The sequence below is a fragment of the Myxocyprinus asiaticus genome, chromosome 44, assembly GCF_019703515.2.
Source record: "Myxocyprinus asiaticus isolate MX2 ecotype Aquarium Trade chromosome 44, UBuf_Myxa_2, whole genome shotgun sequence".
Taxonomy (NCBI): domain Eukaryota; kingdom Metazoa; phylum Chordata; class Actinopteri; order Cypriniformes; family Catostomidae; genus Myxocyprinus; species Myxocyprinus asiaticus.
Window position 1 is genome coordinate 26722114 of NC_059387.1, and position 26652 is coordinate 26748765.

The 26652-nt window shown below is 37.7% G+C and overlaps 1 protein-coding gene across 1 annotated transcript in view; it reads right to left on the reverse strand.

The window, feature by feature from the left end:
• Positions 1 to 1174: 1174 nt before the first annotated feature.
• hs6st1b (heparan sulfate 6-O-sulfotransferase 1b) overlaps positions 1175 to 26652 on the reverse strand; it is a 74519-nt gene continuing 49041 nt past the window's right edge. The window contains exon 2 of the mRNA XM_051687447.1: positions 1175 to 5933. Within this exon, the coding sequence (XP_051543407.1) occupies positions 5231 to 5933 (703 nt within the window). The 3' untranslated portion in view covers positions 1175 to 5230. The remainder of the gene's footprint in view (positions 5934 to 26652) is intronic.

Sequence of the window (26652 nt, forward strand, 5' to 3'; positions counted from 1 at the left end):
CACAAAAACCAAAATCTCAGCAGTTGCCAACATCGGACAGATATTAAAAAATGTAAAAGAAATTAGTAGACAGAAGTTCTCAAATACTTAAATAAGAATAAATATAAAACAGATAAATAGTCACACATTTTAAGTCACAATGTTTGAATTTCATTGTATTAAATACAATTGTCAAACCAAGCAGGAACTGCAAACAAATGATGCTAAACATTTTCTCTGAGTTAACTTCCCTTTTCGGAGCAGTTATTTAAATCAACTGCTCACAAGGTCATTTACAGAGGATGTATGAAGTCAGTTCCCCTCAAGTTTACATAGGTGTACTAGCAGAGAAACCACAAATGGAGTTCCTCACATTAACTATGGACATGTCTCACTTAGTTTGACAACCTGAAATTGTCCGAATGCTTTTTGCCTTACTGCATTTCGCAAAATATACCTTCTGTGCAATCATGCATATGTACAAATCTAAAGTTGAGGAATACATTTATAGTATGATATTTTATGTATGTAGATATTTGAATCACACCTGTTTGAGGTCATCTTACTGTTTGTCACTGAAATCTGATGAGTCAGACAAAGAGTGATTACACAATATTGTTCTGGAAATGTGCAATTCATCACACAGAGCCAATTCGTGGGACACTAACACACGTAACCACACACAGTCAAATACCCTCTTAAAGATAATTAACACTCAGGAGAGAGCTGCTGATTAACTGAAACAACAGAAACATAACACCATGAGTGGAAACCTGAGATTTTTCCATCACTTGAGTGTTGTTGGATATCCAGAGATTAAATATGAAAGTTGTAGGGAATGTGTTGAAGAGTGTTCAGGTCAAAAAATAGCAGTTTACAGTGTATAATAGAATATCTCTTCTGAATATATTTGTAAGCTTCACAAAACAGTAAACATCTTTTTCACAACTTAGAAAGCTGTAAAAATGACTGCATTACAGCCATTAAGAAACATCTTGGAGTGTATTTCAGGTAGGTAGGGTCCATATTTGTGATTAATTGGCCCCTTTTTGTCCACGCTGATGACTTTTTATGATGGACACCAATGAAGGACTCATGCTACCACTGAAGAATGCACAATAAATAAAACTGCTTAGACAAAATGCTTTAATAGTATAATACAAGAATCAAACTGACCACATCTTAAAAATGGGAAATGTCTTTTTATTGGTAATTTTAAAGATCCAGGTGTCATGAATAACAGAAATACTCACAGTAATGAACATAGTTGGAAAGCAAACTGGAGACACCTCAAATGAGTTTGCTCTCTCTCTCTCTCTCTCTCTCTCTCTCTCTCTCACTCACACACACACACACACACACACACACACACACATATGTTGGTGCTGCTATCCTTATGAGGACTCTCCATAGACATGATTTTTATACTGTATGAACTATTGATTCTATCCCCTAACCCTACCCCTAAACCTAACCCTCACAAAAAACTTTCTGCATTTTTACATTTTCAAAAAAACATCATTTAGTATGTTTTTAAAGGGATTTGAATTATGGGGACACCAGAAATGTCCTCATAAATCACATTTATAGCATAATACCCTTGTAATTACCAGTTTGTAACCTACAAAAAGTCTTTGTAAACCACACACAAATAAACATCTGTATACATGAACGTACACACACACACACACACACACACACACACACTTTCAAACATCATGGTCACATTTTCCTCTCCATTCTCTTGATTAAAGATGGTTTCCTTCCGTATTCTGACAGCTTGAGACCCAGACACAGCATATGATCCAATTCTTCACTCCTTTGCCACAAGACTTTATCAAATGGGTATAAACATGGTTTCAATAGCGGTCTGTTTATTTTGAGTTTCAGCTGAAAAGAGGTGTGTAGATGGGAGTTAAGGAGCCTCTGTAGACATCCATAACAAATGCAGAATCAAACAAGATCTGTGAGAGATGTCAGGCCCCAACATGCTCAGTGCAAGTTCAATTAACACATTCGATATGTTCCTGAACTCTACAATTAACAAGAGCAAATGGCATGAAACATAATAAGCAATGAATAAATAAGAGCGCTGTTCAAACAATTTTGTTCATTTAAGGTAAATAATTCTAGATGCAAAATGTGTAGGGCATACTGCATTGCATTATGGGTAAAATGATTAATCTCACAGCAAATGTAAATGTGCAAAAACAAACACATACAGTACACACTGTATAAATCAGCACATGCTTAAAAAATAATTGTACAAGAGGACATAGTCGGTACAGGTTTAATGGGTATCAGAAATGACAGTTGGATACAATGGATCTGTTCCAAAACCTAATGAGCTGCCTTCTATGGCAGAATTTTAACTGACATTGAACCTCTTAAAAGTGCTCTCAGTAATTTGTTGCTACTAAACTTTTCAACAGAAATAAATAATAATAGTAGAACAGTGTTTTAAAAAAAATTCAAATTATGTACACTCACGAGATAAAGACGTCATACAAGCGTTAGAGAAATAGCTGCTTTATTCTACATATGATACTGGGTGCACATTCATGAGTGCCTCCATGTGGAGATCATATGGCCAGCCGAATGTTACTCATTTCATCTTGATAATTCCCTCAAACTGGATGCTTTCATTCGCAAAATAAATTAATCATGGTTGAAAGTAAATGACATCGGTGACCTAGAAAGTCCGATTTTGCGTGATCCATCATCTACAGCACTAGGTGCCTCCGCAATATAAACAAGAATATTTTGGAGCGCACCTCTAAGACCTCGTTTACACCTAGTATTAAGATGCGTCTCGGGTGATCCGACCACATGTGGTCAGGCGAGACAAATCCATGTTAACACCTGGTTGCTTGAATGCATCTCCTGTAAATATTTGTATTTGAATTTCGAGGGGAGGGTCTCTAATTCATGACGACATTGTGTGCAATCACTATGTCAGTGTGTTACTGCATGATACTAAACCGCAAAAAGTCTTAAAAGACACAGAAAGCACAATTAAAACCGGCGCACTGTTTCTCCCAAATGCAGATGAAATTTAATATAAGCACAAACACAAAATTTTGAGCAGAATTCTGTTATTTTAGTGAATAACCTATATTAAAGGAGCTTCAGTTGTTCGTGCTTCTCATCTGTGTTTATATCAGACACACTAAAGAAGAACCATGATGATCTTGTGCTTGAGTATGTATCCGCTTATTTATTTATTTTTTTCCGAGCAGACGGTTATTTCCTTTTAAAGCCTTCATAACCAGCAAAGTTTAAACTCTTGTTTTAGTGCAGCGGTTGATTGACAGGGGAGGGGTGGCGCATCACTGCTGTCCGGGACGCATTTAGGACGGATAGTGTTTACACATCAAATGTGATGTGGTTACATGTGTTTTTGACCAGATACGTATGTGTTTTTTTTTTATCCGATTACAAAAAGTTTTAGACCCGTTTAGACCTGTATTTAGCGCGGACCACATGTGATCGGATTACCTGAAACACATCTTAATACCAGGTGTAAACGGGGTCTAAGAGACTGGTCTGGAGTGATCTACATAGGGGACAACTCTGCATGACAGACAGACAGTGCTCTTTAAGCGAAGCGCATAGGAGACTTGACTAAAAATGTATTCCAATACAGGTGACATGAGAGGAACAATGGTTTAAATATGCACAGCACACAGACATTTTAGGTAAAATAGTGAGTTTTCTAATCTTTTGAACTATTGTTATCAATACTTTTATTTGTATATATTTCTAATCAAATTTCCAATATTCTGAAGACAATTTGTATGATATGGCGAAATCTTACGATATCGTACGACTTGCCTTGTACGAAAAAGTATGACTTTTATTCACATACACACCTGCCAATAAAAAAACACAATTTCAAATCGATAAAATACACGCATCACATTTTTGTCAACTTCATATCCAACACTTTCTTTTACAACAAATTTTGTTTCTAATTGTGCAATAAAAATATGTATGTGAATAACCCGTAATATGACTCCCTCATCTCCATCCAAATCGGCATTTTTGTTCTTCCGTGGTACACAACATGATTTTTCTCTTAAAATCATGATTAGGTTTAGGGTTTGGGTAGGTTTTACACTTTATGGTTATGGTTATGTTCAGGGTAAAACTTATATCATCAGAAAGTTACTTTAAAACCCTGCTTTTTCTCTTCTGTAATACACAACAGTAGAAGTCATACGTTTTGTACAAGCCAACTCATACGATTTCTTACAATTTCGCCATCTCGTACTTTTTTTCCAATTTGTCATGAAATTGAGTAGAAATTTGTTTCACTCCGTCTTCCATCTTGGATTTATTTTTTTACCAAGCTCATTGCAGTCCATGATGGGACTATCTTGTATGTGACGGATACATAAGATGACGCTTTTGAATTAGGCCAAAACAAGGTATCTTAGTAGGCAGCATAATTAAGTAACCTTCCATTTGGAACAGACTTCATGCCAGGCCTCTGGATTCAGCTCACTAGGTTTTAAAACAGAGTTAATGTGACTGTCAGGACTTGCTTTCTCTTGAACACAATCTTAAGGGCATGTGGGACTCTGTTTGACACAATCAAAGGGCAAAAAGATAAAAACACAATGGAGCAAGGGAGAACTTGTGTTATATATTAAGATGTATCTATTAAAAAACAAAACAAACAAAAAAAAACATACTCTGTCACAACACCTGTTAGTAATTTCTCAATCACTTGTGACTGGCTGCACTTCACACCAGGTTTTAAAAAAGGTAATCTAAGATTTATACATATTTATATATATAAAAAAACAATCTTTTCTCATTTTCATGAAAGTCCATAGATTCTCAGATATTCATGTGAATATCAGGAATTCTCAGGTAATATAATACCTGTTCATTCACTTCAGTTCCTCTTATGTGAAACACTGCAGCACTTAGTCCAGAGAAACTTTCTTGGATGGACGTTTGGAAAATAATGTATTATCATCATTATGCCAGAACTTTTGTTAATAGAAGCCTATGATATGCTGCAGTTCGAAAAATGCACTCAGACTCCTTTTTCTTTTAACAGAATGTTCTGTTGTCCCAAATGACAGCTCATATTGAGTGTTCACGACCAAACAATGGGAGAAACTGTGCTAAACGTTGACCTCTCCCGACTGGGAATGGATATTCCACCTGGGCCTATTTATTCCCCTCTCCTTGTTACTGTTTCTCTTTTCTTTCTCTCTCTCTGGAGAGGGGTGGGTGGTTACCATCCGTTGATAATGTGGTTCATGTAGTCCTCGGTAGGCAGCCGTGCAGTACCCTCTCCCCCGGCTCCTTCCTCTCGGAAAGGGCTATGGAAAGATGCATGGCCTCTAAGTAGTCTTTGCTCCCGACGGTCCAACATGTGCTTGTACTGATAGCGCTGCTGAAACAGGTCTTTGGCGTAGTCGTACAGCCTCATGTCGAGATCATTTAGCTCCTCTATTCGCTGTATCGTGTCGTTATCCAGGTCCACGCCGGCCGCCCGTGTGCTGTTGAACTGCATAAACGGTTGGATGAACTTGAGGTGGAAAGTGCGTTCAAACAGGTACTGTGTTTTTCGCTGGAACTCTGTCAGGCCGAAGAAAGCCATGTCTCGTAGGTTTTTCTTGGCCGACTCCAGAAGGAGCTGTGAACGCCTCTTCTCGGGCACTGTGGAGAGGTTGTAGCAACCCACCAGGCTGAGGTCAGCGAGCATACGGACTTGTCGGTTATTGGCAAGGTTGTAGGGGCAGTCCATGAACTGTTGCAGTGTGCACCCTGACCAGTCGGTGCCCTCGTAGCAGGGTGGTAGCTCTTCGGGCGTGGGCGTTCGTCCATCACACATGTGCAAGGAAGTCTTCCAAGTCGCGCCCCGCTGGACGTGTCTCCATTCGCTTAGGTAGCGGGAAACAGGGTCCCTCAGCAGAGTGATGTAGTAGAATTTTCTAGAAGAGACAAAAGAGGAAAGGACAACTCCATTAGTTATAATCGTGTTCACATGATTCAAGGAAAAAAAACTAGCTTTCAATCTGAAACCACATGGGGTGGGCGATATACCGGTAGAAATGCGTCAACTGGCACAAATTTTTGAGTATTGTCTAAAATGCCACCACATGGTACATATGATAATTGACATGCACACGAAACATAAAAAAATACTTAAAGCTGTAGTGTAATTTCTTCACCACTAGTGTCACCAAACGTAATTGCAAAAATAGCCTAATCATTGTTTTGTGAACTCCCACTGTCTCTTTATGTTGAACAAACAGATAGGTCCCGCCCCAAACCTACATATTAGTCGAGCTAATGTTGCTGTACCGGGCTAGACAGACTGCTCAAACAAACAAGGAATTTTTAAAAGGGCCATTTTTAGGTGAAATCAACATACAAATGGTTTACTTAATGCTGACTCTGCATTTTCAACTGGGACATGAGAAAGAATTTAAACATTGAAAAGTTACACACATCCATTTTAAAACCAATTCCCCCCAAAAAGTCATCAGCACAATACAACCTTACAGCATTATCTTAAGATGTTTGTCTACCAACTTTTGCACAATTACACACTGTTCTGAAAGACAGAAAGTAACAGGTATAAACCATGACACTATAAATGCCTCCTATAGTATGTCTTAATCCTTTCCAACTTCACATCCTGCCTGTCTAGAATCTCCTCTGATTGATGTACATTGAAACATCATCATACAGTAGATGGAAACAAAAAGACCTGGGACATTCCAGAGTCTGGTAGTGTTTAGGAAGCATGAGGAGGTCTCTGATCTTGCACTGTAACATAGCAAGTCATGAGCCAGGCACACACACATACAGGCTGTAATATGTAAATGCATCACTGACAAATATGGTTGTCAGAGATGATAAAAATGAGGAATAATTTTCAAATCTATTTTAAAACACACGTCACATTCATAGAAATGTAATCTTTGTGTCATCATATTGGATTAATAATTAAAAAAATCATTTATAGCATTTTCTACAAAATAATAATAATAATAATAATAAATAAAATGAATGACTTCAAAAATGCTATGAAGTGACCATTAAGAAAAAGGTATTAAAATACTTCTTTTTTTCTTTTTTTTAAGGTAGCTATTTTATTTGCTACTTTTTTTTTTTTTGAGTCACGAATATTAATTCATTTGACCTGAACAAAATGTGCCTTTTTATAAAAATGTCGAAATGTCTGATTTGTTTTATTTATTTTTATTTTTTAGTACAGACTTTAATTTGGTGGACAAAAGTTTTTTCACATTTTTCAAAATTGTTTTACTGCTTCTTTATATTTTGATTAATATATATATATTTAAGAAAATAAATAATAATAATAATAATAATACAATTCCAAAGTACTTATGCGAACATTTCTTTTTTAAAAAATGTCAGTTTTTTATGAGACTATTTTTTTCCACTTAAACATTTTTACTTTAAGCCCTTGAGCAAATATCAAAATGACTTTGAACAATGAAAACATGTTGATCATAGTAAGGGTGTATTTAAGTAATTGTTATTTTGTGAATTAATGTTTTTAATGTATTTTTAAATAACTTAATAGATCTGGATTCAAAAGTAGCGTCCCCACACATACATTTATTAGCACATACACATACTATAAAATCATGAATACATGTACACTCTTACAATTTCTCAATGGAAACTCTCCAACACAGACCTGCAAACATCTTTAACAATCATTACTTAAAGCTAGACATTTCTTCTGAAGAATAACATTAGGGCTATGTTCACGCAGACAGTGTTTGGGGCTGACAACCGTATTTACTTGTACCGTTCATACAACAGCTTACAGTAGCAGTTCGAATGCTGTCTGTATGAAAGAACAACCGAAGTCACAACTGTATTCTAACAGCTGTAACCATAGTGACAGTGACTAAAAGATGGCAACGTTCATAACACCAGCATGTCTTACCACAATTGCTGCCACGTTATTAAATAAATGAGTCCAATCGAGGAGCAACCTCATCCATTAGATCATAATTAATGACATAGGCTTTGAATGTTTTTTAACCGCATGCAGATTTTGTGTGGCATGGCTGATGTCCGCGAGCAGTCGGTGGAAAACAATGGCTTAATCTTCGAATGTCACGCAGCTCATTTCTCCATCTCCGTGAGTTAACAAAATCCCAAATGAAACACCCGAGACACATGCGTGTACAGTGTAGCATGTCTCTCACTGTACATGATGTAACTAACAACTAGTTGTCCAGTACGGTTCTGTTCAAACAGCACAGGATTGCCGAGAATGCGATTGTGAGACCTGAAAATTTGCGGGTGTCAGTTCGGTTATAGAATGTGGTTGTCACACACGTAAATAACTCTCCTTTGGGTGAACGCAACCCTATTAAGCACTCAAAACAGGTCTGACGACCATATTCTGCAGCTGTGTGAACGTGGCCTAGGATTCTTTCAAAGCGATTAAACAGGCTCAGGGTTTTTTAGTGCAAGACAGGAGAGATATAGATAGAAGTGAGAGATAGGAAGCATGCGGCTCTCCACTGGGAGTTGAAGCACTCAGATAACGAAAGTGATGAAACATCCTCAAGAAAAGGCCTCGGTTCTAACTGTAAACACTGCTTACATGCACACTAAAGGGACGTTTCCTGATGAATATACAAAACATTTCCTTCTCTGAGTTGTAGAACACTCTGCTAAATGCAACAGGGACACAAGCAAACAGTGAAAAGCAGACTTTGCCAGAGCTACATGGAGTTTTGGAGTAGGAGGAAGACCAGCACTGCCAACAAGCTAGCAGGTGGTTTTTCACAGAGTAATCTCAGTATAACTGAATACAGAGACATTTAGCTCTCAGTCACCAGTTTACCACCCACACTATCACCACCAGCTCCCGCTGTGCAGCGCTGAAGGGTTTCAGGCCACTCAATTCCCCCTTCACCCTACATTACCTCTTCACACTCCTGTGACCAAATTTGCAAACAAATCAGACCCTCCAAAAAACAGCCAAGTGCCCAAGAGCTGGTTTCACATTCAAAAAAAGCATGAAATCACTGATTAGACAAACACAGTGGGCGATGTTGAATTTCATTGGTGGTGACCCACATGGCACTTCCCAAGGTATCGCTGGGTTCTAAGATATGCTGTGCAATCATCTTGCCTCTGGCCAAGAGTTGGCAATCCAGCTAACACTGTGCACTTAGATACCCTTACACTATACTTGCAGTACCCTCACTGAACACATGGTGGCAGTGTGCATATAGTAACCAAGCCCTAACAAAAGCACAAGATGATTGTGAGCACATCAACACCTTTTCTGTCAGTGAAAGAACATGAAGCATAAAACAAGATCAGGAAATGTGCACATCCTTAAAATTGTCTTTAGTTTATCCTTTCCTCCCTTTTCTGTCTAAATCAATAGATTAATCTGACTTCTTCGTTCTCTGTATCTTCAAAGCTCTTTTGTTCATTCTCTCTCTTTCTCAATTTGGTGACAAAGTTGTAAGCTTAAAATGATTAGCGAGCCTGAGAGACATCCGAGATCCCTCTACAATGCCAAGGCTCCCTTTTTAATAACTTGCCTGTTTCCACAGCGATTAAACTCTAGGACCATCAACACACATGGCAGATCCAAACCCCAGCCAATAACTGACTGCCTCCTCTGTGTAAGACCAGTCAGTATTAATAACACACACTGCATAGCCTCATTATTAATGAGAAAGGGTCCGTAACCAAGACTTGGGGCACCACACGCAGTAACTGAGGTCACATTATAGGAGCCTTAACTGTTTCAGTGTGCAGAATAAATTAAGCTATTGAGTACAAGTCTCTTTTATAAAAGGGTTTCATAATTGAATTAAGCCCCAGTTGAGGCCAGCCCTAGTGGAAGGATTTTAGCATATATGTGTGTGTTTGTGGGTAAGGCTATTTTGTCAACAGGATGCCTAGAAATCTGAACACTGGTTCCTGTTGTTTTTAAGTATCGGTTTATCCAACTTGTACTACAAAACCTCACACTTGTTCAACAAAGTAAACACAAAAGCCTGTGTGCAAAAGGGTGTTTCTTGACAAAACCTGTCACCTGTCCTATTTTACACCAAAAAAACTAATTAGAAATGACATTTTCTCTTACATTGTGACATAATTTTTTAGTAAAGTTTTGCACGTTTTACCCCCTAATTCTCATTAACGCAACATGAAAAAAAAAAAGATATATTGATTAAATAGCTTTTTCTCGGCACTGATTTCGATTAAAAATCATTGTATAGAAGCATCTTTTTTTCTTTTTCTTTTTTTTTACTGTAATGTAGTAAAAAAATCACTGTAACAGTAATTAGGATCATCACTGAAAACAATGGGAATAGTAGAAGTAAAACGTCTGAACGTGTTGCGATAATGAGGATTGGGTGGTAAAGTGTCCTGAAAATAATGTCATAGTGCAAACATTTTAAATGGTCCTAAATGAAGGCTTTATTTTGTTTTTGCAAATTATAATTTAGTATTTATTATTACTATTATTAAATGATTTTTGATTTGGAGTTAAATATCATGACAGACTTTGTGAGAATCACCCAAAATATTGGGTGAATCTATCTTTATTTTTCATCGTCATGATTCTATAACATCAGCTATTGTTTTGATAGTTTGTATCTACTGTTAAAGACAACATGAAAAGAAGTTTGCAACCACTCATATATATATATATATATATATAGAACTGGATCGCTGATGCAACATTAAACTGCCAGCAGGAGGTGAAGCCACCGGAAGTGTTTGAACGGCCATCTTGGTATGCCCAAACTGTCAAAGATCATCAATGACTGACAAGTGAAAACACCCCCATTTCACCGTCTCGGACCTGCGGATACAACAGTTGCATTTTGCTCTCTAGTGACAAACGTGTAATGTTTAATTTGCTCATTATGGATAATAAACGGGACACTAAATGAGAAAAAAAATGTAGGGCGGAACTTGATTTTATTCATTTTGTACTGATTGAATCGTGAAAAGTGGTCTCAATGACAGGTGATTTGAGAGAAGGGGCTGAAAAATAACAGGGCTTGAAGATGTCAGTTGAAAAGGAAAGTCATTTCAGAGGCGGAGCAAGTTCTTTTTAAAAGATGAAAGATTACGAAGACACTTTTTTCTTTGGAATACTGTGTGCCAATAAATCTTTCACAATTAAATGTATAAAAAAGTAAATAAGGTATTTCGATTACATATTGACTTCAAATTACACATCCATAAAACACTCCGCAACTACATTAAAAATACCATTGAGGTCATAGCCTTGCTTTATACCACTGAGACATGGGAAAGGAAACATGGCTCTTGAGAGAGAGAATCTACAGCCCACTGGAGAGTCTGGAGTTCAAGGTCAGAGCTGAAGAAAGCGAGCATGCTGGAAGACTCCTCAGGCTGACAGCACAGAGAGGAGCCACCACAACTCTCCGTCTAACACGACTCCACATGCAAATTAGCCTCTCAAATATATGATGACTGCACAAAGACCAGTCACACATTCTGACAGACCAGACATAAAACAGCTGTGGGGGCACTTTTTCTCCCTCACACTCAGAAAGCAGAGACAACAACGCTCTCGAAAGAAGATGCTCTCTTTCTCTCTCATACACACCCGGAAAGCCATTCATCTGTATTTGATGGCTTCTTAGCATCTTCTACTCCCAATGGTGCACTTCAACTAGGGAAGTGGAGCATTGATGCATTATTGATGTAGAACCTCTGCTGACTCTTGCCACAGGGTTCCCTCACCTCACCAGAACCTCCAACCTTCTTCAGTTTAACACGCTGAGCAGTACCCCTGCCAAGTTGTCTCTGAAGATAAGTAGGACATCTCAAAGACAGCCCAGGTGAATATACGTATTTCAGACTTTCATCACAGATGGGCATGACAGCAGTGTTTCAGCTCTGTGTTGACTTCCTAGCTGCTGTGTGGGCTGGGAAATTGAGGGGGTTTTTCTCCGTAAATGCACCAGACTGTGCAGAATGACTCAAGTCCTTCATCCTGGAGATGGCCCACTTGAAAATCTATTACTCTGTAATGACTGAGTACAAAAAAACTTGGACAAAGAAAGGCATTTCTTTTGACAATTTGGTTTAGACATTTGTGCGCACACATGCAAAATGCACGCACAAAATATGAAAATATAACTTTATTTGCCTGCAGGACAGGGGTGGTGACACACTGACATATCCATACCAACGGGATGGCTAGCGTTATTGGTATGATATTATAATTTGATTATCAGCATTTGAACCAGCCTTGACACTTAAAATGTTGCTATATGGGCTTCCCTACAACAAAGACTTTTTGAATTGGTCCGCTGTATGTGCAGTGATACGATCATAGCTATAATCAGAGGACATAATTCTACTGAAACTCTGTTTAGTGGCTGCGAAAACATTCAGCCTGATCCCATGAAAATTACAGGTCTGTGGCAACATTTTTGCAAAATGAAATGACGTGGTTCATTACATGTATCACGGCAGTTATGAGGTGAAATGTCCACTGTGTAGCGCTAAAAGAGAGTTAATTGTTCTTCCAAAAAGAGGTGGTTTTTAAGGTTAATTCTTTATCAAGTTTTAAATCAACAGAACCTTCCTCCCAACCCTAATTCTAACCAATAGTGTCATTTTATTTAATGCAAACATTAAAATGAAGAAAACGTTTCAATGTCATGAGATAGCATTGTGTGAGGAACAGAGTGAAAACTAAGAGTTTATGAACTGATAATCTGCTATTTAACTGGTGATTTGTGTGAAGGGGTATAAAAGTCATTGTTGTAGCGCCTCTAGTGTTTATTTCAGCAGGAAATTGCTGCGACGTAGAACGAGCCATATAAAACACGTTTTACAAAAATGTACGCGTAGTAATTTGATTCTTTGAGACCAGATTAAAATATTTCATGGGTAAAAGAGAGAAACCAATGTAAGATTTTCATTCTCACAATGGAAATGTTGCTCTAGAGACACTTGCCCATACACTACCAAAAGACTCATCTGTTGGCTGGTTTAAGAGGGGTTTTGGGCAATTTTCGGTTGGTCAGGCTGGAATACTATTGCTGGTGATTACATAAAATTAGCTAAGCACCACTTCAGATAGACTGAGAGACCAGCTTAAACAAGCGAAGACCAGTAAACCAGCTTAGACTGGTTTAACATGTCACATTTAAAATTAAAATGCTAACATACATTATGCAACACATTTTAGCAGTAAGCAAGTTAATGTGATACAACATGACAATTAGCTGTTAACCAGCTTCCATGTGATGCAATGCAACAAAAGTCATAAAAGCTAACAGGGAAATTGACAGTCACATTAATACATTAAAGCTGACGTTTTCTCAACAAAAATACAACCAAATTGCATGGCAAGCCTGAGCCTTCAAAGACATCTGAAGATAAATAAAGATTTATGAAATCCTCAGAAACAATTTATTTTTATTCTCATCTTTGAATGCACTCAAAATGGAGTGACTAAATGAAAAAGTAAAAGAGGAAGAGGTGAAGACACAAGCTGTGGGAGGAAAGGGTCTTCCTTATGCTTCCATAATTTTAGAAAGCGAGTGGAAGCAGCTTTCTGCCCGGAGCGCAGAGACGAGTAATGGTTGGAAATTTCACCCATGACAGCTTCAAACCTGTGAAAGTAGGGGTGTGGTGGGTTGGAGGGGATTTCAGCTAGACTATCAAAGACACCACAACCCCTTTCACCAGGATGAATATAAATTCCACCTTTTCCCTGATGCTCACTGCCGCATGTTACATGCTGTAACAGTTGAGGGAGTGTGACTAACAGTGACTAACAGTGATTCTTTCATCTTGGAATGTGGGAGGAAGAGACAGATAAAGACGGCAGTGTGTGTGTAAGGGACAGAGAGAATGAGAGAAAGATAGAGGGAGAGAGGTATAAAGAACTAGATTTTTACATTTGCCCATGGAAAAGTCGCCACCACAACGCAACAATGTTATGAGTGGGATTTAGTGCACTGTTATGCTGTTGCAAGGGTGTTGCTAGGTGGTTGCTTACTGGACCAAGTTTAAAGAGCCATGTCTCTATGATATTGACACTACGACAGTTGATATTATACGGTGAAAGATTTAATGCGATATGATGCATGATTGGGAGGTTGCATTTTCACTCTAACATAGACAATTTTCTCCACTGACAGTTGGGTTTAGGGTTGACGTTTGGGTTAGGGAGGTTGAGTTGATAAAATACGCATTCCTGTTTACTGTATTACATCAATTACAACTAAAACTACATCTTGCTTTTGGTGCCAATCTCTGGACAATTTACCGGGAAACTGTTCACACGTGCCCATACATTCAACAACACTTCCAACTTCACCCAAATTCAGCTGTTACCAAATTCACAGTTTGATGAGAGTAGTCTTAGTAAACCAAAGAGTGACCTACTACCCGAGTGCCCGCAGATAGATGTGCCCAGGTGACGAACCACAAGACCACTGATCTTACTGAACTTTAGAAAACCTCTGTCATCCTTCCTCTCTATCTCTGTGTGTGAAATGCCAATAACAGTCCACATGAGAGAAATGAAGAATGTCTTCTCCTAAAGAGGTGGTAAATAAGTCAAGCAGGATGTGCCAACCTCCTGCAGGTTCAACCTGGGGTCTCACAAACCAGCTATCTTAAACCCATGCAGGTGTTCCACATCAGAGCTGGTGATAAATAACTTCTTGAGATGTTAGCAGTTGGAAGGATACTCGCAGGTTTAAGCTCTGCCAAATGTGCAAGGAGGACAAAGCAAGCACTAAGCCAACACACTGAATAGACTGTGCAGATATAGAGAGAGTTAGACAACACTGATATAGTCATCCAGACAGAACAGAGAGTTTTAATAGAGCTAGAGCTTATTGTTGCATGCAGTTCTTCAGGAGGGACTAAAGGCAAGGACTGGAGGCTAGAGAGGGACTCGGGCTAGAATAATGCAGGATTTCTTAAATCCTTCTCATAATACGATGCCCTCCTGAGATAGAAGCAAGGATGGCCTGACCTTTAACCGCTGACCTAATACATTTACTTATCACCGAGGTGCTATAGATAGAGATTTATTATTATTATTATTATTATTATTATTTTCTTTACACAAACAAATGAAAAAAATTAGCTAATGGGGAACCGCAAAAATTATTTAACAATAATCAAAGTATGTTTTTCCAAACAGTTTTTCACTAAATGAACACACTAACAAATATTTATTAATTTTCATTTATATTCACCAATACATAGCAAAAACACAGCAATATGTACCCACATACGTAATTTTTTTTAAGATATTTTAATGTAAAATGCTACAAAATTTTATGATAAGTCATGACACAAAAGAATAATCTAATCAGTGTTTTGAAGCAATTCATAGAAATGTACAGTTCAAAAGTACTGATTTGTGGAAATCAAACTTTCTTAATTCTATCTGCATTTTTGCTACTGAAGTTTTAATCAGAGAAGCAATTAAACTATATGTCATTGCGCTCTCTTGCGAATCATGAGACAAGGAAGGGGTGCGAAACTAGTCTTCTGGCATATCAATTATTGCAATATGTGAGATGTTACTTACATTCATGTTGCCAAAAAGGAAATAAAAATAAATAAATAAACATTTAAAATAGCATAACTATTCAATGAATAACCCAGTCCAAAACAAAACCTAATGAAACCACCTTGTCTCCTTGGAAAACAGACAAATAAAGGGACAAAGCAATCCTGTGTGTGCTTGAGAAAGAGAGAGAAAGAGAGGGTGAGACAAATCGGAACACCACCCACGCAAGTCTCTGAGAGTGTAATAAAAGAGCTCTCCACCAGGACCTCTACGGTTCTGATCCAATTAGCAGAAAGAATGTGAGGAATGTTTATAGCGAAAAGACCCCCACAATGGCCTGAGGGGAATTTCCCTCCATTTCACCTTCACTGACTCCATATTGACACAGACTGGAATTCCAGCAGACTTCCACGAAACCTCCAGGACAACTTGGATGGAAACACAACCTCTTCAATCCTGGGAATTTAACATGTACAGTCTGGACAGAAATCAAATTTACTTTCACCACCAGAGGCTGCTCTGCCTTCCCTGTCTGTTTAATTTAACAAACTTATCTTATTTCTTTATTTTAAAACAAAGTGTCCTATTTAGCGTTAGATTCCTGGGTTAACAAGGTTACAGCAGATGAGGACAGCATGTATTTAGCATCTAACCTAAGGCATGATTAGACCGCTAGTCTTACCAGACAGGCAGAGAAAGCTTCAAGAGTGAGACAGAGGAACAGAGGGGGATTGGAAATGCAAACCTGCAAAAGCAAAGACTGAAACCTTTGTTCTGGTCTAGCTCTGTGAAATCTTCTCTTTCACTTTGAGTTTGGCTGTTTTTAATGCTTGCTAAAAAATGTTACATATGTGCTGCCAAACGGTTGCATATTAGCTGAAGGTAATAAAAGTATTTTATTATTTTTTTAAAAATAATAAATAAAATATTAATTACAAATACTGAAAATTAGAAAACAATAGTAAATATGGGTTAAAGAGAAAAAAATACATATAAAAAAATATTTTTTTTACATAAAAAAATAAAGAAAATAATAATAATAAATCATAGTTAAATGGACAAGAATACATATTATAAAATCTAAATATTAATTAAAATAAATATAAAATAAAAAAAGAAAGCAGTACTAAATATGGCTCATTGAATACATAAAGTAATAAAATAAAATATTAATAATAAAAATAACAAGAAAGCAATAGTAAATATTGGTATAAAAAAAGACAAAATAATTAAATAAATGACAAATAAATATATATATATATAAAAAGGAAATAGTACATTTGGGTTACACAAACAAAAGCATACATAAAATATTTTAATAATAAAAAAATGAAAACAAATATAAAGAAGTAAAAATAAAATAACAAGATAGCGATATTAAATATGGGTTAAAGAGCCAAAAAGACAAGGCAGAGTTCTGTTCTGATGATGAGGCAAATACAGGCCATCTCGCTCTCTCTTTCTCTCTTTTTCTAATCTCCCCTGCTGAACTGTTTTTGTGCTCCAGTCTTTACCGTCTCTGACCAACCCCTGCCTTCATTCTACTGGCCTTTTAATTAGGTTACTAAGGCAACACTCAGACAGGTATCCATAATTTTTCCCTCAAAAAAACAAAAGAAACTACTGAGGCACAAAGTAGATGCTGATTCTCTCTTTGCCCAGCCACATTTAACTGGTCACATAGGATGCGTTCTTGTGTTCAAAAACAGCTAGACACAATGTAAAAGAATGAAACAGGAAGTGTATCTTCAGAAGCATTATTAAAAGTTGAATTTCTTTTTACTGAACAAGACTTGCTAAAAATGTGCCGTTCATGGTACTAGATGCTGAAGAAAACTAAATTCTAAGCAACAAAGAATGACATACATGTCCACATATACAAGAAAGCGATGTCGCACAATGACACAGTTTGAAGTTGAAAAGCGTTTTTGACCTCCTAAGGTTGCCTGTCACACATGAGATCCTCCTGGATAATTGCAGTGTCTATTTCCTCTCTATGCAATAAAGAATGTGCTAATGGAGCCATATTGTGAATTGTGTGAGCATTTGTGTCATTTCTTTTACCAATCTTTATCAATGTGACAGCTGAGAGAAAACAGCAGAAAGATAACACAAAGAAAAATTGAAGCCTGAAATGAAAGATTGGCCTTGTGCTATAATGTATTGAAGGTCCCTGTTAAGAGGTGAGACAGAGACCTTCATGCCCGTAGGTTGATAGAAGCAGACAGGCCTCGGAAAATCTTTCAGGGTCAGTTGTCGATCTCCCACACTTCAATCTATGCACAACACACACACACACACACACAAACACACACACACACTGCAGGCAAAGGCATAGACAAAATAAAATGCTGACTGAAATAAGAACAGACTAGTTGAAAAGTTGGTGAGGGAAAAGTAAGGGAAAGGAGGAAGTGAGGAAGAAAAGCCGAAAATGAAAGGAGGAAAGAAAGAATAAAAAGAAAAGGATAAAACTGAAATATATAAAGGAAGAAAATAGAGAAGGAAAAATGAATTAAATGAACTTAGTAATTTTTATTACAACCAAAAACCTTCTCCAGTCAGGTCAGCGCATAGAGAGGTGCTCTGGCTTGGTATCGTTACCTGCTAATCAGCAAATTAACTTGATTTTTGCATCCAGTGGTCTGGTAACTCTAGCAGAACAAATGTTTGTTAACTGTTTAATCAGCTCTGCTTTAACGGCTTGGTTTCTGCAGCCCCACTGGTCTGGCATGCTGACCGATGCGCTGATGTCACAATTTAATGGTCGATCGGTTGAAGGATGGTTTAAGACAGATACGGTCTATATTGATCAATATGGATGTGTCTGCAGGGTGCGAACAGCATGTGTATGTGTGTTAATGTGATGGAGGATATACAGTGCTGAGAATGGATCTCCTTCATACCTGATTAATATTTAAACACATTTTTCTGTCTTCTCTATACCCGGTCACTAACATGTTCCCCCTTTCAACCTCCATCTTAACAACTGTTCTCTACCAAATAAATAAGACTGACTGACCGACCGACCGACCGACCGACCAACCGACCGACCGACCGACCATCCATCCATCCATCCTCCAGTATACTGCATATATAGAGAGATACAAATATAGATACAGGTATAGGCCTAGATACAGATATAGATATAGGCCTATAAGGTTGACTACTGTATATGTTACTCAATGCTGGCATATTTTTTCTCTGGTAAAGGAATGCTTTAGTAATTAATGAAGATGTCTGAGAGTCTCTTTTGTCTGTCTCTCATCTGAGATAATTATTTCTCTATTTATCTATAAATTAAGAGTAAACTAAAACCTGAGATGCCAGATCCAGTACTGACTGTGCATTTCTGAGAGACAAAGAGAATCTTGGTGATAATCTTTGAAAGATACTCAGTATTTTGTTTAAGACCTTTAGTAGCAGTAATCTAGACACAATATAGTACAACTGTACACTCACTGGCCACTTTATTAGGTACACCTGTACATCTACTCAGCCAATTGTATGGCAGCAGTCCAATGTATAAAATCATGCAGATATGGGTCAGGAGCTTCAGTTAATGTTCACATCAACCATCAGAATGGGGGAAAAAATTTAGACCGTGGCATGATTGTAGGTGCCAGATGGGCTGGTTTGAGTATTTCTGAAACTGATGGTCTCCTGGTATTTTCATGTACAACAGTCTCCTGAATGTAAAGAGAATGGTTCGAATAACAAAAATCATCCAGTGAGCAGCAGTTCCGTGGGTGAAAACGGCTTGTTGATGACAGAGGTCAGAGGAGAATGGCCAGACTGGTCCAAGCTGACAGGAAGGTGACAGTAACCAAAATAAACACGCGCTACAACAGTTCTATGCATAAAAGCATTTCTGAACATACAACACTTCTACAGCAGCAGAAAACCCCTCTGGGTACAACTACTGTCAGCTAAGAACAGGAAACTGAGGCTGCGGAGGCAACAGGCTCACCAAAACTGGACGGAAAACGATTGGAAAAACATCGCCTGGTCTGACAAAATTGGATTTCTGCTGAGGTACACAGATGGTAGGCCCATTGCAGCCTCATTTTTCGGTTCTTGGCTGACAGAAGTGGAACCCAATGTGGTCTTCTGCTGTTGTAGACCACTGGCCTCAATGTTCAACATGTTGAGCATTCTGAGATGCTATTCTGCTCACTACAATTGTACAGAGGGGTTATCTGAGTTACCGTAGCCTTTCTGTCAGCTTGAACCAGTCTAGTCATTCTCTGTTGACCTCTGTCATCAACAAGGCATTTTTGTCCACAGAACTGTTGCTCACTGGTTATTTTTTGTTTTTCACACCATTCTCTATACACTCTAGAGACTGTTGTGTGTGAAAATCCCAGGAGATCAGCAGTCACAGAAAAACTCAGTCCAGCCCGTCTGTCACCAACAATCATGCCACGGTTTAAATCACTGAGATCACATTTTTTCCCCATTCTGATGGTTGATGAGAACATTAACTGAAGCACCTGACCCATATCTGCATATCATATATTACACTGCTGCCACACAACTGGCTGATTAGATAATCGCATGAATGAGTAGATGTACAGGTGTACATAATAAAGTGGCCGGTGAGTGTATATACTGCATCATTTTATGCAAGAAAATACTAGTGCTTTAAAAAAAAAAATAAAAAAAAAATAAAAAAAAAAAATCTGGTAACTAAGTTAACACATTTTTGCTAATTTCTTCTCTGTTTTCTGTAAGGCCTTAATTTCTTCTGTTTTCTTCTGTACTTCAGTGTGAATCACAGCTCAGAATTGGTAATCAAAATACTGCTGTTCTAATGGGTCGGAAAAACAGGAAATGGATTCTCAATAAAGACTGCGGTCAGATTACCATGTCACGATAATACAGAACATACTCGCAATGACTTTATTCCACCTGTGTGAATGAGCGCACCATTGAAATAACACTAGCTTTTATCCAGGCAGTTGTTCAGCACCAAGGACAGCGGTCAAACACAAGTACATGTCTCGGAGGTGGAACACAGGAATTTGGTACTCCTGGTGGCCCACGGTGGGTCACAATCGCAGTCATTCAGCCAAAATAAGAAATACAGTGAAAGCACTGAAGAAAAGTTAGTCTGTGCTCTCTATCACGGACATGCGCGAATACACAGGCACACAGTTTGTGTAGGCACCACGCAGACATTCTATGCTTCAGTGGGTCTGATAGCTAGTCGAGTTTTCAGGCGGGGTGACAGGTGACACATGGCCCATTCAGCTTTTTCTTCAAATCACGACACCTTTAGAAGCAGAAGATATGTGCACTCTTAAAAATTGCTGTTAATTTACTTAAAAATATCAACAGTATAATCCTGTTATTTTTAAATGCAGTACATTACTGTTAATTTTGGTTGGTTAAATGACTTAGACATAATATTATGGTATTTTACAGTCTTGATTGCTCAAAGGAAAGAAAACAGTACTTTACAGTATTTTTTGCATTGCATTTTGGGAACACAAGACTACAGTGAGCCCACACGTATTTAAGGGGTGATTTTTTCACCCATCTTCATCTTCTGAATTAATAGGTGAGTACCCTTTTGCTTTGCTTTTTAGCATAGCCATAAAACATTACATTTATGTTCAACTCATATTGTGCTGTGATAATGAGTTTGGTAGCCTACCTGCCATCAGATCCCAATATCAACTAAATAAGCTGTTTGTAACGTTATATTTCTGTCTTTAAGCCCAAGATCTTTGTTTCTTTTACTAAAATTGTTTTCTTTAAGTGATTTGTTGTCAGATTGAATAATGCACTGGATTTGGGTTAATTTGTTAATTTGCATGTCAGATTTGAGATTGGAGTCTGAGCTGACACACAAAACAGTGCAGAAACACCTCACTCAAGCGGTCAGTGTGGTCAGATAACGTTAACAACTTTAACGTTCAGATCTGGGCTGCAAATCGCAAAAGCATTGTAAGCTTAAATAGGTTGTAGAAACCACTGGTGACAATACTTTCTACAATCTACTTACGACGAAGTCGAAGTATACAACGCTTTTGGGAAACGCAGCTGTACAGCTAATAATGTTACGTTTTATGCAGGGATGCATGATATTCCTTCTCTTTTAATCTGAAAACATTGGTGATACTGGAATTGTATCTAACTTTTAAACATTTGTTTCAGTGGGAAACCAACTGTAACTGTGACACAGAGTGCAGCTGGATTTCTGAAACGGATCTTCCATATTACAGGGTGAGATTCATAAAAATGTAACTTCTTTTTATTCTGCGAAGTGCAGCCTTCAAACAATGTTGCAAATTTTATTTAAATAATGTTCCATTGTTGTCTCCGTAGCACGCTGAAATGACTTCGTTTGTGTTCTGATGATGATAGAAAATCATACACATCTGGCATGGCATTAAGGTGAGTAAATGATGATTGAATTTTTATATTTGGGTGATCTATTCCTTTAAGAAAGCTCTCCTGACACTAATTGTGAATACACACATTTGTTTTTCAGGTGTTTCATTGGGATAAATCCTGAGAGAGGCACCAAGGCTGGACAAGGCAAAGTCCTGTCAAAACATACGGGGAAAGTCGCCCAGAAAAAGATGACATCAGTCAACCCTCGTGTCTTCAGTCTACTAAAGAAACTAATGGACTTTGAGTGGGACTTTATATAAGTCAGTGAACCCAGTCATTCACACACACACACTCACTCAACTCACTCAAACTCACACAAACACTCACATATGAACACTATCTCACACACACACACACTCAACACACACAAACTCACACAAAAACTCTCTCACACACACACACACACAAACTCACACAAACTCACACAAACACTCTTTCACACACACTCAACACACACAAACTCACACAAGCACTCTCTCTCTCACACACACACACACACACACACAAACACTCTCTCACACACACACACTCAGTACACACAAACTCACACAAACACTCTCACACACACACACACACACACACACAAACACTCTCTCTCACACACACACTCAACACACACACTCTCTCACACACACACACACACACACACACACACATCCTAAATCCTGCAAATATACCTCTTGTGAAAAAGAGAAAATAAACAGTAATTAACTGCTAATCCTTTTGTCAGTATTTTACTGTAAAGGTAGTAAAATAACAGCTTTATGCTGTATTTGCAATAACAGTAGCAAACTGTAAAATTTCAGCTACAGCAAGATACTGTAATTTTACAGTAACTTGCTGGCAACGCTGCTGCCAGTTCTTTACTGTTTTTTTACAGGAAAATTTTTAACAGTGTGAAGTGTGTTTGGACCTCCTTGTGATCCATCAACACAACCAGTAGGCTTTCAAGAGAAGCTGAATCTCAACTCTTTTTGATGGCTATAGTGTCGATATGACAAAAGTATCAGACAGAAGGTCACAGTTTTCCTAAACCACACACTCAATAAACCTGTAGTGCCTTAGAGCAGAAAAACACATTTGAACTCTGTCGAATCAATCACACAGTCAGGGGTTTGGTGGTAATACTAAGTAAAATAATTAAATTTGAATGGTCCTATGCAGAAATTAGTAAACAAGATCTGGCGATTTCCTACACAAGATTATGGATAAACATTAACAGCTGAAACGTAATGAAGCCAAAGACAGTAGATACATTGCACCTCTAATGACTCATTTCCATGCACTAAAAGAATAATAACACTATTAAACTGAGTCATAATTTCAGCATGAGCTCTTGGCATTTCACAATAACCGGTAATCAAATTATATTCTCACTGGCTCTGCTGTACCACTGTTGCCAATAGCATACCACAAGAGCACAAATTATCAATACCATCCCTTTAATTGTGCTAATAAGCTAAATGGGACAACACAGTGATTGTCATCACATTAAATTTTTCCTTTCCAACTTTTCCTGGCAATTAAACATCCCTCAGTGTTAGAAGGATAAGTTTCTAGAATAAGCAAGTGTTTGATAAAGGTAAATGTACAGACCTTTTTCACAGACTGTAATGACGCGTCTCCACCATATTTATCAGTGTAAATCTCACAATTTTTTAATATTATACATTTTTTAAATATTGAGTGTAAATTTATAACACTTTGTGCTATATTACCCTGGAATTAGTTTAAAAAATGAATTACCACAGCTGCGAGGGGGTTTCTATTACAGCTGCTGAGAGAGTGACAGTAAATTTGGCATCTTCTCCCATTTTACTGTCTTAATCCACCGCACTCAATTTTTTTTTTCCTCTTCTGGAAGGTCATTCAAATGTAACAGTGGATTTTTTCTTTTGGTCTTGGAGCAAATGGGTAATAATATTTGCTGTGATCTCCCATTCACTCCCATTCAACTCTGTCGAAGTTTACCCTGCAAACATTTAATTCAGCGTTCCAAAACCCGGAGTGTGAAAAAGGTCTATTGAACATTAGGGCTGCAACTAACGATTATTTTTATAATCAACTAATCTAACAATTATTAGAATTATTATTCGACTATTCAGGCAATTATTGCAACAATTAATCATTAGCTCTTAACCGACTATTCAGCTTGTGCCCCAACTTAAAAGGTTGTAATAAATGTGCTTGCTAACAATAAAGTGGACAAAAATATCTCTAAATGACATTCACTGAATTAAAGGGAAAAAAAAAAATACTTTTTATTAAGTTTAATTCAGTAAAAAATTCACTGCAAAAAATCCCATTGTTATCAAGTGTTTTTGTCTTGTTTTCCATTTAAAATTATCTAAAAATACATTTAATTGAGAAGCAACATATAAGATATTTAGACTTGCTTTAAGAGACAAATATAGTGTATTTTGTATATAAGTGTATTTTTCACTTGGTAATACTTCTGCGAGTGCAGGAAAGACAAAATATACTTAGATCCAAGATCTACTCTCTAAAAGCAAGTCTAAACATCTTATATGCTGCTTCTCAGGTGAATGCATCTTTTTTAAAGATTTCTAAATATTGTAAAATATTTGTATTTTTAATATTATATTCAACATTCTCAGATAACAAGTTTTTCTTCTGCAGTATAGCTGCTGAAGTAAATGTACGTTGTTTAAAATGAGATTTAGATATTTATATTGGAAAACAAGCCAAAACAAAAACAAACCAAAAATGTATTTTTTTGCAGTGTATAATGGGGCGAAGACTACCCTCTCTCACCTTTCTGTTCACTTCAATCCATCTTTAACTCACAAAAAAACAAACTCTCTCTTATTAATAAAGCTGCGTATTGCCAATTTTCTTCACAATAAGAAATGCACAGTGACACATACACTATATGGCCAAAAGTTTGTGGACACCATATGTGCATGATGAACATTTGATTTCAAAACCTTAGGGATCAATTTCCCCCTTTGCTGTAATAACAGCTTCCACTCTTTTGGGAAGGCTTTCCACTATACTGTATGTAGTAACATGGATGCAGGGATTTGCTCTCATTCAGACACAAGGTTATCAATGAGGTCAGGAACTGATGTTGGTTGATGGGGCCTGACTTACAGTTGCTGTTCCAGTTCACCCCAAAAGTGATCAGTGGGGTTCAGGTCTGGGCTTTGTGCAGGCCAGTCAATTTCTTCCACGCCAGACACAGTAAACCATTTCTTTATGGACTTCACTTTGTTCACAGGGGCATTGTCATGCTGGAACAGAAAAGGGCTATCCCCAAACAGTTGCCACAAATTTGGAAGCACACAAAGCCCAAGCCATTACATAAAGAAACATTCAATAAGTCACAAGCCATCACGTTATAATCTAGCTGCAGCAAGCGTGCTCGCTTGAGGGAGAAATCGACAGATGTTGATTCTCATTATGCTTACAGAAAAGCATTGATAAAAATGGTTCACTCTCATTAGAAATTGACGATTTTACCTAATATTTGTGTCAGTTCTGTATTTTTATGCTTATTAGAGTACTGTGCCATTAGCTAAGCAACATGCTACTGGATAACTTCAATGGAATCAATTATGAATTGATCCTTCACATAAGGATTGCACTATTTGTATGGCTATTTGATGCCTGTGTAGAACATTTTTAAATCACTTATAAGGTTCCATTTTAGTTAGGATTCCACCTAAGGGGCCGTTCAGACTGAATGCGTTCCTGGGCTAAAATAAGATGCAATACAATGAAAGTAACAGAACGTAGGTGTCTTAAGATGTGTTTTTAAAAAGTACTTTTAAACTTGACTCGTCGTCTCAAAAATGTGCCGCGTCTATGCGAGAAGTAGCAATAACAGTGAGACGCAGTGTAATGGTCAAAGACATCCATCTAAAGCATGTTTACATTGAAAAACTATTGAAAAATAGCACAAACGGATGAAAAAAAAAACAAAAAAAAACGCAGAGGCCGCTGACAGTACACAGCCAAGCAGCTCACTTGGTTTCGGAACAGATCTGTGTCCTAGATCAGTTCTTTGTTGGTATTAGAGAATATTTAGGACAAAGTTTGTTTTTAGAGGTTGTCAATTTACTTATTGTACTATTTCTGGTGCATGGTGATCATAGGCTGCTATCATCTGTGGATCAGACTCTTAATCCATTCCTCCAAATCATAATAAGGCAATTACCCACCACAATCGAACAGATTAAATAGATAAGGAAAGAAAGAAATGGAGTCTAAGCACTGGCATTGTCTCCTTCACACAATATTGCACCACAATGCATCATATAAAACACTTCTCTCTCTCTCTCTCTTTTATCTCTCCCTCTCTCTCTGTATTACTGCTGGACTTCTGATACAAAAACATGTTCTCTTCTTCAATGACGCAAACTTCCTTAGTACTTGAAAAACTCTCCTCCTCTACTCCCCGTTCCATTGTGCTGGTGTTACTAAAATCATGCTTGCTGAAGATTAAAAAAACAAAAATGCTGTAATCTCAACCACTTCATAGCGGAGACAAAAAGAATTCTCAGTCTGAAGTGCCTCCATCCGTCCTGACTCCACATGAAGAAGAGATTCCACTAAACTTCAAAGTCTGTCATTGGATCAGCCCTGCCAGCAAGCGAGAGGAAGCTGCCCTTCACCTACCATTTGCTCTGCAGTAACACGCTCCACTAGACTCATTTCCCCATTATTTATCCATC